This window comes from Triturus cristatus, chromosome 4_1, assembly GCF_964204655.1.
Source record: "Triturus cristatus chromosome 4_1, aTriCri1.1, whole genome shotgun sequence".
NCBI classification, from domain to species: domain Eukaryota; kingdom Metazoa; phylum Chordata; class Amphibia; order Caudata; family Salamandridae; genus Triturus; species Triturus cristatus.
The window spans coordinates 1,190,402,161-1,190,417,474 of record NC_140585.1 but is presented as its reverse complement, the minus strand read 5'-3'; the positions used below and the strand labels follow the sequence as shown (position 1 = coordinate 1,190,417,474).

At 46.0% G+C, this 15,314-nt stretch overlaps 1 protein-coding gene across 7 annotated transcripts in view; it reads right to left on the bottom strand.

Annotated features, from left to right (window-relative positions):
- The window catches only part of WDR83 (WD repeat domain 83), a 162,274-nt gene that overhangs the window by 51,896 nt on the left and 95,064 nt on the right, over positions 1-15,314 (bottom strand). For all 7 annotated transcript variants that reach the window (XM_085654447.1, XM_085654443.1, XM_085654446.1 and 4 more), the window contains 3 exons: positions 12,496-12,622; positions 11,694-11,761; positions 11,435-11,543 (listed from right to left, as the gene is read on the bottom strand). In XM_085654447.1, the coding sequence (XP_085510573.1) occupies positions 11,435-11,543; positions 11,694-11,761; positions 12,496-12,622 (304 nt within the window). The remainder of the gene's footprint in view (positions 1-11,434; positions 11,544-11,693; positions 11,762-12,495; positions 12,623-15,314) is intronic.

Genomic DNA, 15,314 nt, shown 5'->3' with positions numbered 1-15,314 from the left:
GCACAGGCCATGCATGTTGATTCGTCGTGGTCCGGCGAAAGGCAGTTGTTGCACACCGGATGGACGTCGATGTGTGGGTACTTCGCATTGCATACCGGACACCTTTTGAACGGCGTCCTGGATTCCATCGTCGATGGACAGGTAAATGCGAAAGCAGTCGGTGCTGAAAGTTAGTAAACTAACAAATTCTATCGAAACCCGATCGATAAACAGTACCGACGCGAACTAAAGGCCTTTTGGCCTCGAAAAAATATTTTCCTAACTTGAGCTAAGATAGCACATCCGAACCCAATGGCGGAAAAAAACAATCTGAGGATGGAGAGGATGCCCATGCGCACTGTAGTCCAGGGGAGGAGTCACCTATCCAAGGATACTTCGAAGACTCTTCCAGGACAACAACGTGCAAACATCCGGACCCAACACTAGGCGGCGATCTATGCACAGATATGAATTCAGCAGCCCACATGCCTCGAACATATTAGTATCATAGCCTGAATATCCTGGACTCGCCGTTCGGGAGGATAAGCCTGAAACTGCACTGTGTCAAGAACAGCTCCGATGGACGGAAGCGTCTGAGAGGGAGTCAGGTGTGACTTCAGCACATTGATAGCAAACTCCAGCGAGTGCAGGAGGTCCACTGTAGTCTGGAGGTGGGAGACGACAACCTGAGGCGAGCCAGTCTTCAACAGCCCATCGTCGACATCGGGGAACACTGGCACCCTTGATCTCTGCGGATGAGCTGCAAGCACCGCCATCACTTTGGTGAACACCAGAGGGGCACTGGTAAGGCCAAAAGGGAGCACGGAGAACTGAAAGTGCTCGTGGCCCACCTTGAACACCTGTGAGAAGGCAGGATAGGAATGTGATAGTGTGTGTCCTGCAAGTCCAACACTACCATCCAGTCTACTGGGTCCAGGGCAGACAGACTTGAGCAAGCGTGAACATTTAGAATAGTCCTTTTTCAGGAAGAAATGGAAGGGCGCAGGTTTAGGACAAAACGCAGGCCTCCGTCCATTTTGGGCAAAAAAAATAGCGGGAATAACTACCACAACCTACTTCTGGCGTCAGCATCCTCTGTCCAGCTACCTTGGCCAAAAGAGCAGCTATTTCCTGGCAGAGAAAGGAGAGATGGTCCTCTGTTAGCCTGTCTCAAGTGGGTGACGTGGGTGGAGGAGAAGCCATGAAGGGGAGGGAGAAGCCCCTTCAGACAATCTGAAGAACCCCAGCTGTCTGTTGTCATTGACCTCCAGAGGGGCAGGAGATGGCCTATCCTGCCTCTCACTCAGTGCCCATGATGGTAGGAGGGCAAACTAAAGCCGGTTTGGAGGCTGTGGCTGCCAGGGGTGGTGGACTGACCCAAACCCTGACTGCCCTACCTAAGGGGTCTGTGGGTACTGCGTACTTGGCCATGTAGAGGCCGATAAGCTTGCATGCCATGGTGGCTAAGTGGGTAAAGACGGAGCTGGAAGCCTTTTCTGTGGCAACAAAAGGAGCGAACGGCAGATTGAGATTGGCAAGGGGCCATGGAAAGGCCCAAAGACCTTGCCGTAGCTCTGCTATCCTTGAAGTGCTCCAGTGTGGAGATTGCCTGGTCCCAGAGGAGACAGAAGCCATCAAAGGTCATGTCCATAAGCAATGCTTGGACATCCCTAAAAAAGCCAGTAGTCCTCAGCCAGGCATGGTGCTGCAAGGCCGTTAAAGAAACCACTATGTCGAGTGAGTCAGTCATATCCAGCCCACATCTGATCGTGAACTTGGCTGTATCTCTCCAGTCTGTCATAGCTTGAGAGAGTAAGGCCCGGAACCCTACGGGACCCTGGGCAGCACCTGCAAAGCCAAATCAGTACATGGGAGTGATGGCCCAAAAGGCACGCGGTGTTCACAGACCGCAGTGTCAGGCTGGTGGAAGAAAATTTTCTTTCCTATCGTATTCAGCCTCTTGGATTCCCTATTCGGTGGAGTGGTAGGGAATGTGCCAGGATGTACACAGGAGGAGAAAGCTTGGATCCCTAAGCATTCCGGGGTAGGGTGTTGCGTGTGGAAACTGGGGTCCCCTGGAGCAAGGTGGTGGCGACAAGCAATCGTCCTGTTCACAGGAGCCAGTGTGCAGGGTTTTGACAAGTCCCATGCAACACATCCGTGAGGGCTTCATTACATGGGAGAAGAGGTTCTGAGGGGGTTACTCTCGGCTGAAACACCTCGGTCAAGACGTTAGTGTAGTGGGTGTGTACGTCTACAATTTATCTTCAATAGCTTAAAGACATGTTCCATGTGACACTTTTTAATGAATAGAAACACTATGTATGACCAAATCTGATTACAAGCTGCAGATGAATGTTACCGTTATCTCGATTCCAGAAGCATTATTAGTGGCGTGTCTCATCACATGATTAGATTAGGGCTAGTGTTTTATGGCTTGTGTAAAAATGTTTTCTGTTGGAGATTAGCAACCCCCCCCCCCCCCCCCCCCACCGTGTAACTTTTCTTGGCAGCTCCAGTGCCACGTAACACAGAAGAACTACAGCCATGTTTCTCAGTCACTCTAGTGGCAGGCTTGTCGTATCCCTGTTCCAATTGTATTTCCTTTTCGGAGTCCCCAGATTAACATGGAACATCATATTTTCACTACATAAGCACTCAGCAGCTGCAGTCTTTTAAAAAATCGGCTACCGTTTTGTCAGCACAATGACCAACTCCCTCTGCAATTGCATGACGACCACATACGAGCTCAGCTGACAAGCCTTTTTATTTCCAAGATGAATTCTCTGCCTTTTTCTCCCCCATTTGCCTGCATGTTACGAGAATTTTCTCCAGCTGGGGAAGGCAAAACAGAGAAGAGTGTACACCAGATGGGCCCAGGGACCCTAGACAGATTAGTATGGGAATACTGAAGACCGCTGTTCTTTCACTCCCGCAGATGGGATGCTCCTCTCATTGCAAGTATTGAAGCAATGGCTTTTAGAAATTATACACCTGGAACAACAGGGACCCAGTACACCAGGGGAAAAAGTGAAACATTGTAGAATAACACATTCAATAAAGTATTTCCCTCGGCCTTACCAGCACTCGGCAAGTGAAACAAGCATTGGCATAGCCAATAGGTCTCGCCTTTGGGACCTTATAAGTATTTAGTTATGCAGCACAATATCATTGGTACAACAGCATCAACTGTTGCATGGCTAAACACTTATAAGGTCCCAAAGGCGAGACCTATTGAATATGCCAATGCTTGTTCCATCTGTGTCTGGCTAGCAACAGGGATGCACTGATAAACAAGGAGGGCCTGTTGTAATTGTACCTACATTTTAGTGGTATGACGCACCTGTTTCCTCTCCACCCTCTTTCATTCCTATCTCTTTAGGTAGGTCAAAGTCTGATGGTGAAAAAGAAGTCCTCCAATAAGCCCCCCAAACTGTTGTGCTTCACGGTGACAAGCTGTGTGGCACCGAGGACACGCTGCTGCCCTTTCAGACTACAGAGAGTTAATTTGTAGATGGATCACAGCATATTTGCTCAATAGGTGGGCTGCTGCAGAGATCTGTGCGTGCCCGCCCAATCATATCTTTCGCTCTTTCCACTGTCTAAACTAAAGCATGCTTAGTTTGGTGGGGAGAATCCCAACACTTGGCATGTACAGCGCAGTGAAGCTGCAACTCTGTGGAAACAAGTGCGGTACAAGAATGCATTTATTTTTTACAATATTTGATTTTCTTTGCCCTGTAAAAAAAAAATCCTCTGCATACTGCGCTCTGATGCCCACATTGGTGCCTTGTCAATTCAGGGAAGGATGGCGAGGCATCTACACCACTTGTGCACACCACACACGTGCAGCAGGAAACAACAATTGTGCCATTCAGTGGCAACAAGTGCATGGGATTAATTACCTGTGGAAGTGCAGAGTGTGATTTCAGCATCTATACTGCGAGGTTATTGAGTTACACAAATACATAAACCACCCCATATGCCACCAGAGAGAGGTTACTCCCCCTCCATTCAGAAGGTGCTCCGGCCTCTCTGCTGCTAATTTAACATGCAGAGCCCCCAGCATCTCTAGCAGTTTCCCCTGAGATGCTCAGGTTATGGCTCGCACCAGGGCTAGCTTCATTCATCACAAGCCTCTCCATCTATTCATAGTGCCCATCTGCTTCTCTGATGTTCAACATGTCACTTATTCAACATGCAGAGTGCCCAGCATCCACTGCAGCTACTGTCTGCTACCCAGTTCTCCCCGCAACCGCTGCCCTGTGCAGAACTTTACTGTTGTAAGCATTGGGGGTGGGGGGTGAAAGCTATTCAGCAGGCCAAAGGGAGCACACACCCTTGAACCTCCTCCCACCATCTCTGCTAGCACTCCTTCACCTCCTACACCCTGCTCTGCCAGCATCAAATGCTCAATAAGATCTTTATATTAGAATGTGGATCACTGATCAGAGGCCACCGAAGGTATAAATAAAAAAAACAAAGTAATATATCCATGGAGCTGCAGTAGTGTAGCTTCAACTCCTGTTCCACTGCCCAGCTTCCTACAGAGTGAGTGCCACTGCACAGCCTCTAAGCTCTCCAGCTCGTAACATTTCTGCAGACAGCGGAACTTCCTTGCATATAGTGAGGATTAATGGGTGAAGGTGAAAATCTTAACATGCACTAATGCTCACAGAGGGATTAAATAGCACAAAAGCTCATCCTTGGGTGTTGTTTGGCTGTTCACCAGTGACATGTGAAGTAACAGTAGATGTTGTAGCACCCAGGATAATATGCTGCATGGCTAAATACTTATAAGGTCCCAAAGGCGAGAGCTATTGGCTATGCCAATGCTTGTTGTTCCTTTAGGTACAGAGCTAGGGCTTGCAAACCAAAAGACATAACACAAAGAACACGTCCTAACACAAGATACAACTCTGTCCCAATAAAGGGGAGCATTGTGGCATATAGTGACCGTTCCATGTGAGGAATGCAGCTTATGTAGTTAATACCTGCTATTCTGAGTTTTCACTCTGAAAATTGGGCATAACGTGGAATTTGGTACTTACCACAAAATTGGGCATCTATCAGTATTAAATGCCTATTTTCTTCAGTAAGTTGACCTACCTAAATTTACATTTTGAAATATTGTGAGGGTGTGTATAGACTACAAAACTCAGAGGATAGTTACTATATATAAATATATATCAGATTTTAACGCCTCACTTGTAATCGGGGTGATCGCGCGATGCGTGGACTCTCTCTCTGCCCGGCAGCATTTGAAACACTGAAGCGGGTACTGACAAGGCTCTCTTCTCTCCATCAATTTGCAGGAAGCATCAGAAAAGGTACATAGCTCAGGAATATATATCGCCGCAGTGTGCTAAATGAACCCAGCTATGTGAAGCATTAGAGAAGAGAGGCCTACAAGAGGCTCTCTGTGTCTTTAAGAAATAAAAAACCCGGGGAGAGGGAGCACGCAGGGACAGATTAAGGTTAAGGATTCAAAAATTGAATACAACCTTGGATTATTCAGGCATCAAGCAACACTGACAAAAGAGACAGCTTTGCAAATTGCATGAAGATTCCAGGACAGTAGGATCCATGCCAGATTTTCAGGATAACTGCTGACTATGTGAATGAGTTCTGTTTACGTTCATGAAGGTTTGTGGGTGTCATAAAGGATCCAACCCCCCAATCTACCTTGGACAGCTCTGGCCTAAAGAGGCACACAGAAGACAGGGCTGTTTACTGGCAGTAGCAACCAGATGGAGAGATTAGAAACACCAAGTTAATACACAGGAACTTCTGACCCAATATACACAGCATAATAAAATAAAAGTAGTCGTCTTTACGTTTTAACCAGCTACAAGCCAGTAACCTAAACATCCATTGGCATTCTGGGCAACCAATAAGTGAGATTTACCTCCCTTGTCTTCTAGCCTATTGTTCTAGGATAATTGCCACCCTTGATGTACATTCTAACTCGGCCAACTCCCTTTACTGTAAAGAGTTGAAACGTGTCATTAACATGCCGGACTGGTATTTCTTGCTGCCTTCTCAAACAAGACAAAGTGGATTACGTCAAGATGTGGTCTGCTTCACTTCTCTCTCGTGCATGCCAACATTTTAGAAGAGGTAAGTGGGAGATTTAAAATAAATCGGGAGAATGTATTTCCCCCATTGACTCTTATTGAACCAGAGGCAATTTTAATTTAAAAAAAAAAACTCGCTCAAAGATCTCACGCACGTTTGACAGAACCACACTCACCTTTGGCAAGCACCATCTGTAATAACTGCAACACGAGCACGTGTTATATTGGTATCATAGACTCAGACGTGCTTTTTAATTTTTTGCATGATTTTAATTCCACAAAGGTAAACATGTCGTATGGAAAATTGTGCTTAATCAGTGGTTTTAATCACCGAATGGGGAAGTCACCGATGTGTAATGGTACTCCCCATTCTTACTTTACCTCACCAGGAGAACAGGAGAAGGGCGCATGCGTGGGAGCCCCATGAATGACATACTTTTTACTACAACGTAACTATACTTGGTTTAGAAAATACCCGCCCCAGTTAAGATTGAGCCCCAGCCACATCTATAAGGAAATGAGGAGCTCTTGGAGTGGTCTTTAATTCCACGCCCTCCCTAAACAGCCACAATCAGAGCAGTTTTGAAAAGAGTTCAACACCGACAATCTAGACGATCCTACTACTTGGCACCACCACAACAGGTGAACTAGACCTGGAACAGTACAGTCCGAGCTGAAATACTGCCACATCACATGCACCGAGGATGAAATTCAAGAACAGTAATCTTTCCAAAACCCTGCAGACAAGTTTATTTTGTGTCAACAACTCAAAACCGGTTTTCCGCAGACAGTGAATTAAGGTGACACAACACAGTCTACCTGCTTAGAGAATTCCAATCTGGGAGAGGGACATACTTTCATTAGGTCTAAATAGATAATACACTATCTCTCAAATACCACTGTAATCCACCTTCCCATGGCGACAACAGCATGTGCCCACCAATGCAACGACCACCAACGTGAGTGCTGAACTCACACCAGTGATGGACACCTAGACGCACTTGTATTGGTGATGCTGTTTGTAGTATGTCCTCAAACTAGCTGGTTTAACAAGCACGGGCATTTAAAAACACTCAGCCAAATGCACAGCATTACTGGTCTTCTTCCCTTAAACTGATGCAATTATCAGTTGTGCGAACAAACACCAAAAAGCTGGCAACAGCCCAAGTCTTCCAGGGACTATGCTATACCCAAGTGTGGAAGAAAACGGATTTCTTTGGAATCAGAAGAGGAGGTCAGACCTCGTCACTAACTTAAAATTTGTCGAACCAGGAGACCACGGTTCAAACACCAGCTTCCCCACTCGACCCAAGCCCATGATGCTGCCCAAGTAGTCACTGAGTCATTACCCTTATCTGCCAAAAATGAGCTACTGTAAGTAGGTAAATCACAAAATGCGGTGGCACTTAAAAAAAATATGAACATTACCATCTACACATTTTCTATGAATCTTTTATCAAAACATTGTAGTAAATAAGCCATCTGAAAACCATTCATTATGACTGGACTACAAACAATACTACAATAAGTAAAGGCCCTCAAAAATAAGGAAGGACCTTCATCAGTAACTCCATCTCCAGTGCAATACCAAATCTCAAAAAAATTATTTATATTCTGGAAAACACGGTGTTAAAACTGCAAATGTTTCAATAACTACATCCTCAGTATGACTTACAAACTCGTCATAACACTGACATTTAGGCCATTTGCACAATTAATTTTAAAAGACTAAGTAATTTATTTAAGGAGAACGTGATTTTACACTTCTCTTCTGAAATCAATTGCCTCGTTAATTTGCGAGATCGTCTAATTTAGGGGGGCTACAGCAGGTTATTTTGCGGTCAATTCAGAATTGCTGAAGACACGCCGATATAAGTCACAACAAATATATATTAAAGTCAAGATGCAGAATGCACTCATTAAAATGTTCGAAATGTAAACAGGTGAAAATCATGCACTACTTTTAGTCATTGCCTCTTCGCAAGAGCTCTCCACTTCTTCTCGACCCTCCAAGCACAGTAGCACTGTTACTCCAAAATTCACAGGTGTGAGAGGAAGTGACATCACACAAACTGTCCTGCAAGGTTATTAAGGGGAGGGACATCAGTAACTAAGACCGTCATGACAAGCCATTAAACATTTTTTTCATTCTTTTCTTTTTTTTTTTAAATTGAGGTTGCAAGATATTCAAACCAGGAACTAATCTTTTGAAAATTGAAGGTGTAACAGTAATTTTAATTTAACATATTCATTCATCCTTAATGTTAATGCTGCATTACAAGACCTGAAGCTGTTTGTAATTGTATTAATTTATAATAAAAGAAATAGAAAAAAGATTACATTAACATAAGCTAAAGTAATACTTACTCTAAACATCAAAATACGGATTTAATCGAATGGTTGTAAGCGGCAACAAGAAGGTAGAGACTGATACTTGCTAATGAGAAGGGGGAAGAAGGACTTGAGGACAGACCTGGGCGGGCTCAGCCGCCTCGTCTCTTTTCTTAGGCCTTCGGTCTGGCTGGCATGCTGAACTTGGCACAGCACATTGCTTTCTGCCCATGGTGACTGAGGCGCCACAGATGACGATGAAATCAGACAAGCTTCTGCATGGAAGCAATTTAAATACAACGAAACACATGACCCCAAAGACTGCGTGAATTGCGAGAACTTACAAGGTTTGTGGGTTCGATTTTATGCATTTATTAAGAACATAACTTGCGCACACTTCAAAGTGTTTTGTTGAAAATAACATTCTGTCAAGCAATGAAAAAGCTAGATAAGTGCTGGGACATAGTTTGAAGAAAGGTTCTGTATAAGGTATACATCACAGAAAACTATGGTGTACTTCTGCATAACACTATTGCGAGTAGAACAAGCGAAAGTGATCGCGATCGTGATCCAAGTGGCCGTACAGCCGTGAAAGTAATCGCGGTAAAGCGCGGCGCGCGCGGCCGCGCACATGAACTGTAGCTCTAGGCTGGCCTGGTAGCACTTTTTGGAGCCCTCTCAATAAGTCTTGCCAGACCAGCGCATGCGCTGGGTCAGGCGAGACCTAAAAATGAAAGCCTTAATTTGACTTACTTAGGCGAATATCATACGTTGAAGAAAGGCCTAAAGTGCAATAAAACTTGTCACATTAATTTGTACTGAGGCGCGGGATTTGAAAATAATTTAGTAGTTCAGCACTGGCTGGAGCCCAGTGTGGGCCCAAAATTACGCAAAATGGCATGTGTCACAAATGTCCGAACACCCTGCTCAGCTCATTGCCGGGGACTAGCAAAATGCATCATTTTAATCAATAATAATACGAGGCCTTTGTGACCTTCCTGACTTCACTGAGGGAGGAAGTCGTCCCTGTGACGTCTTTGGCAGCCCACATCAAGAAAACAAGATATAACTTCAGAGTTCTCCACTCATGTATGGTCCCTGGCATATGCAATGATGAAGCTCTCCACTGAAAAATGGAGTGACCACTTACCGCCCGATGTATGCTTCGCCGTAGTAAAGCCACTTTACTGCAGCATCAGTCCAACTTTCGAGGTGATGAGTGGGTTGTTGCTAGTCTCCCTTCTCTTCCCCCTCCTGTTGTCATTACTACCACCCGTTCACCCTTGTTCCCACGGACCCCTAACCAATCATTGCTTGACCCATAATCATCTCTGTCGTTGCTGCCCCGTATCACCATTCCCATCCCCGTTATGGCTTGACTGACTGGCTTTCCTCATTGTTGCTTGCCTTTTACGCCAGAAAAAACGTGTTTCGACGTGGTCAGCACTGGCTGCGTCATATTGCTTTTTCCCTTAGCATTGACAAAGCAAATAGGTCATGCCAATTCAAGAACTACTGGCTTTGTCAATTATTGCTTTAGATAGGTTGTACAGCAGTGCAGCTGCTATGCATCATAGCTGAAAGTTATCAACAAAAAAAAGCAATTTGATGCGGTCACCGCTAGCTGCGTCATAGCACTTTGTTTCCCACTTTCAGCCATGCTGCAATGTAAAATAAGGCTAAAAAACATTGACAAAAGTCAGTAGAACTTGCATAGGCGAGACTTATTGGCTTTGTCAATGCATGTTTTCTTTTGCAAAGGGGGGGGGGGGCGCATTTTGTCTTCACGTCAGCATTTCTTTCATTTGACCATAAGCACCTGTTCTGTGTTGAGCATCGTCACAGTCTTCTTCTTCGGAGTCGGTCGCTTCCTGAACTTTGCCTCATTGGCCGTCACACGGTGCCAATCATCATTTAGCATCAAAGCAGGCTCAGAGGGTTTGCCTCCTGCAGTATCCTTGGTCTTGGACCCATATGGCTCTTTTTGCATTTACCGCCCTTCAATCATCAAGTGCCTAGATCACAAGGGGGTCTTCAAGTCTGTTATTGTTAACTCTGCCCCACTGCCTGTGTGTATTGTTACACTTTAGTGTTTCTCTTCAATGCCTTCTTAGCTGCTTCTAGACTTTAGAGGTTGATGACTTTAATGTTGGACCCCTCATCCTGCACAACTCTGTTTCCTTGGTGATTTCCTCTTCATCACTGGCTAGGCCAAGGTCCTTTAGTGAGGTCTGCTTCTGTGCTGCGACTGCATCATCGCGTAGTCTTCACACCTCCATTTCTCCCTGACCTTCATGGTTTTGGGTAGAACTCTGTGCATGCCTCAGAAACCTCAGTGCTATGGTTCTTTGTAAGGCACAGATTGCAGAACTTGTGAGAATCTTTTTATTTTTGAGCAAACTTGTGATGGCGCCTTGAGTAAAATCTAAAGGGACTGTTCTCCATCTCTCCCAACAGTTCATAGTACCTTGCCGCATACTGTCTCTCCAGCTTTCTTTTTTTTTGTGTGTGAAAAAGAGTCGCGCCGGTGATTAACCCATATTTTCAGTATGCCTCGCTGGTCTGGTAACATTTACTCAGTTTTCCAAACTTTCCATTGACGATCCGCTGATGCAACTCTCCAACTCTCCTGGAGCTTCTCCGTTTTGCTTCAGATCCAGTAAAGGAAAAGAGAATCTGAAGATAGCAACCATGCAAAAAAGCTTTCCGGATGTGCATCTAACATCACAAGGGGAGGGACATACTATCAAGTGGTGCTTGACGATGCCTATGCAGGACAAACAAAACACTACAGAAAGGATAATTCTGGACCCAACCACTAGATAGCAGAATGCTGCACAGCATGTGAATCTAGAAACGATTCACACCGCAAAACTGCACAGGACTTACAAATCCACCTACAATAGCATACCATTTGTGGGTGCACTTTTGCTCACCACATTCATAGTGGAAACATTAGGTTTTTGGGTGGTGAGCATGCATTCCTATCTGTATTTTGGTGATCGTGTAGCAGGGGACAGTAAGGGTCAATTGAGGCATGCTCTTACTCTCCCAGCAGCTCGCCTGTATCTTTATCCAGCAGCCGAAGGGTAGAGTCCAAACTGGCAGCCAAGGAGCACTGCCCATCCTTGCTGAAGCTCACACAGGTAATGGGACCTGGAAGCAGAGAAACCAGACAGTCACTCACAGGCAGCAGTACCTGACTACTCATGCATGAGGGATCCTGGTAAAAGATCAGCATCCCTGAACACAGGCACTTACATTAATCATAACAAGTCTCTTGGGTACAATAAAACATGCACTTACTTCCAACATAGTCTGCACACATTTCCCCCGTGCGCAGGTCATAGCGCCGAATCTGCTCGTCCACTGATCTATAGAGAAAAGAGGGCAAACATGGTGTTAAATGGACAATAAAAGATGCTGTTCAAAGAATTCAAGATCCTACACTTGGGTCACAGGAGTTGTATCAGGAGCCTTCAGTGCGAAGCTTTAAAATTAAGAAAACAACTGAACTATCCACACCACTCCAGCGAATGGGTCAACTTTACCTATGCCTTTTGTTACGGATTATCCTTGCGCGGCCCAACAAAAGACTGGAAGGAGTTGTTGCAATTATACAGAGACATTGATTAGTACCTTCTGAACTAACTGCATCTCATCGTAACTGGGAACATTATAAATGCATCCCTGCTCACAATGAGACGAGGACTCAAATCATAAGTCGAACAGTCTGGGAAAACTGACTCAAATGCATCTCATCAATCAATCAATCAGATATTTGTAGAGCGCATCAAGATGTGGTCCAATGACTAACCTGCACCTGGAGGACCAGAAGGCCCAAATTCTAATCCCAGCTTCTCCCCCTCCTCTATAACTGTGCCCTCCTGTGCACATCTCTGTATTTCTGAGTCTCATTTATCCTTTCTGCCGAAACTGAAAGCATTCAGAAACCAGCTTTCCCTGAACAACAAACAAATCCTTTGTCCTCATTCCTACCTACACAATGAGTCATGCAAAGGTGATTTTCTTATAAGCTTTCTGCCCCCAGATATAATCCACAGACCTGCTGACAGTAAAGCAAGGTAGCAGCCTGCGGCTAGCTCACCCAGACAGGATCTCGTGCTCGGACACCTTGATGCTGGATATTCCATCTTTCGCTTCGTCCATGATCTGGATAGGATCTGGCCTGCGTGAGCGACAATCCCAGCACCTGATGGTCGAATCAATGGAACCTGGAACATAAAGCACATCAAGATTAAGACTGTGAACTTACCACCTTTTCCCCAAACTCACTTGGATGAGTGCAAAGCATCCAAGGTTCCTAAACACTTTGGGAGTCAATTTACAGATTTCTGGGTGGTTTGACCAGCCCACCTGTCAAAACGAGTTTACCGGAGACTCGGCAAAGCATTTTCACCAAAAGTGCCCCCACAGAGACAGCCAAAGCAATTTTGGTGAACATTTATTGCCACGTAGACCATCTAGCTATGGCAATTTGCCAAGCTTAAAGTGTGCACCGATGTGTCCCCCAGTCAGGAAAAATGAACACTGGAACGCTGCGATCAGGGCCAGATTGGCCATAGCGGGCACCGGGCGTTTTCCCAGTGGGCGGGAAGGGTGGAGGCAGGTTTTGGACCAGTTTTGGTACAGGCGGCCCCCTTTACCAAAAGCAGCAACAGTGTTTCACACCAGCCACCCCCCACCTCCTGCAGCTGGTCAGACTTAATTGCGAGTCGGTTTGCATTTCCAGTGCGGACTAGCTGCGATGAGGAGGGCGTATCATCGGATGTTCTTTAACTGGCAGCCTTGGGGTGGATGGGCCTCAGGCACTGCAATTCAGGTGGTTCTGTCAAGTCTAGATGAGTCAGGGAACTGTGGATATGGCTGGGTGGGAGAATGAATATGCTACTTACCAGTATGCATCTGTTCTTGGCATGTAGGGCTGCTGACATTCATATCTGTGCATAGATCGCCGCCTAGTGTTGGGTCCGGATGTTTGCACGTTGTTGTCCTGGAAGAGTCTTCGAAGTATCCTGGGATAGGTGACTCCTCCCCTGGACTACAGTGCGCATGGGCATCCTCTCCATCCTCAGATTGTTTTTCGCCATTGTGGCAGTGATGGAGTAGATACAGAAAGTGATGACCATGCTTTACAGTAATTCTGAGAGCTGCAGCTGCTACAGGCGCCGGGGAGAAGGGAGGGCGATATGAATGTCAGCAGCCCTACATGCCAAGAACAGATGCATACTGGTAAGTAGCATATTCAGTTCGAGGCATGTGGGCTGCTGAATTCATATCTGTGCATAGAATATACAGCAGTGCCCTCTTATTAGCGGCGGCTACCAGTGCCAGCTGCAGCGGTCTGAAAAAGAGTTTTGAGAACAGCCTGTCCTACAGCTGCCTGCTGTTTTGATTGCACATCTACACAATAGTGTTTGGTAAATGTATGTGTAGTGGACCAGGTGGCTGCTCTACATATATCATGCAAAGGAATGTTTCCTAGGAAAGCCATGGAGGCCCCTAACTTACGTGTTGAGTGGGCTCGTGGGGGAATCGTTAATGTGCGTTTAGCCTTTTGATAGCAAATTTGAATACATTTAACGATCCATCTGGCTATACCTGCTTTGGAGATAGCGTTACCTTTGTGGTGTGGGGCAAAGGCAACGAAAAGTTGTTTTGTTTTCCTAAAGGGTTTGGTCCTGTCGATATAATACATGAGGGCCCTTTTCACATCTAGTGTATGGAGTGCCCTTTCTGCGACAGTTTGTGGGTTTTGAAAGAAAACAGGCAGTTCAATAGTTTGATTCATGTGGAACTGCGATATTACCTTAGGCATGAATTTGGGGTTGGTACGTAGTACGACCCTGTTGGCGTGAACCTGAATGAATGGCTCTTGAACAGTTAGTGCCTGGAGTTCACTAACTCTTCGTAAAGAAGTTATCGCTACTAGGAAAGCTACTTTCCAGGTAAGGAATTGAATCTCGCATGAGTGTAGAGGTTCAAAGGGTGGACCCATCAGACGTGTGAGGACCAAGTTGAGGTTCCACATTGGAGCTGGTGGGTGGCTAGGTGGAATGACTCGTTTGAGTCCTTCCAAGAATGCTTTGATGGCAGGCACTCTGAATAGAGAGAGGTGCTGCCTGGTTTGTAGATAGGCTGATATTGCGGTCAAATGGACACGTATAGAGGTGTACGCCAGATTGCATCGGTATAGGTGTAATAGGTAACAAATAATGTTTTGGATGGATGCATCTAGCGGGTTAAATGTCATTATTATTGCAGTAAATGACGAACCTTTTCCATTTGGCTGCATAGCAAGCTCTGGTAGTGGGTCTCCTGGCCTCCTTAATGATGTCCATACAGTCAGGTGGCAGGTTTAGGTAGCCAAACTCTAGGACTTCAGGAGCCAGATTGCCAGGTTCAGCTGTTGCGGATCTGGGTGCTGAATCTCTCCATGGTTCTGCGTCAAATGCTCGGGTTTGATCCGCAGCCTTTGATGCGGCACCACGGAAAGGTCGAGAAAGGTGGTGTACCACGGCTGGCGCGCCCACGTTGGAGCAACCAGGACGAGTGTCAGTGAGGGTTGTCTGAGTTTGCGTGCCACCAGCGGTATCAGTGGTGCTGGGGGAAAAGCGTACGCAAATCTGCCGGACCAGTTCATCCATATCGCATTGCCCTGCGACTGCGGATGTGGGAACCTGGCGGCAAAGCTTTGGCATTTTGCGTTTTCGCTTGTGGCGAATAGGTCTATCTCTGGATGACCCCACTGCTGGAAGTACGGTTGGAGTACAGATGGGTGTAACTCCCACTCGTGCATCTGGTGGCTGTGTCTGCTGAGCAGATCCGCCATCTGGTTGTCCTTGCCGGGGAGGTGTTCTGCCATGAGGAACATGTTCCTCTGAATGGCCCACTTCCACATGCTCT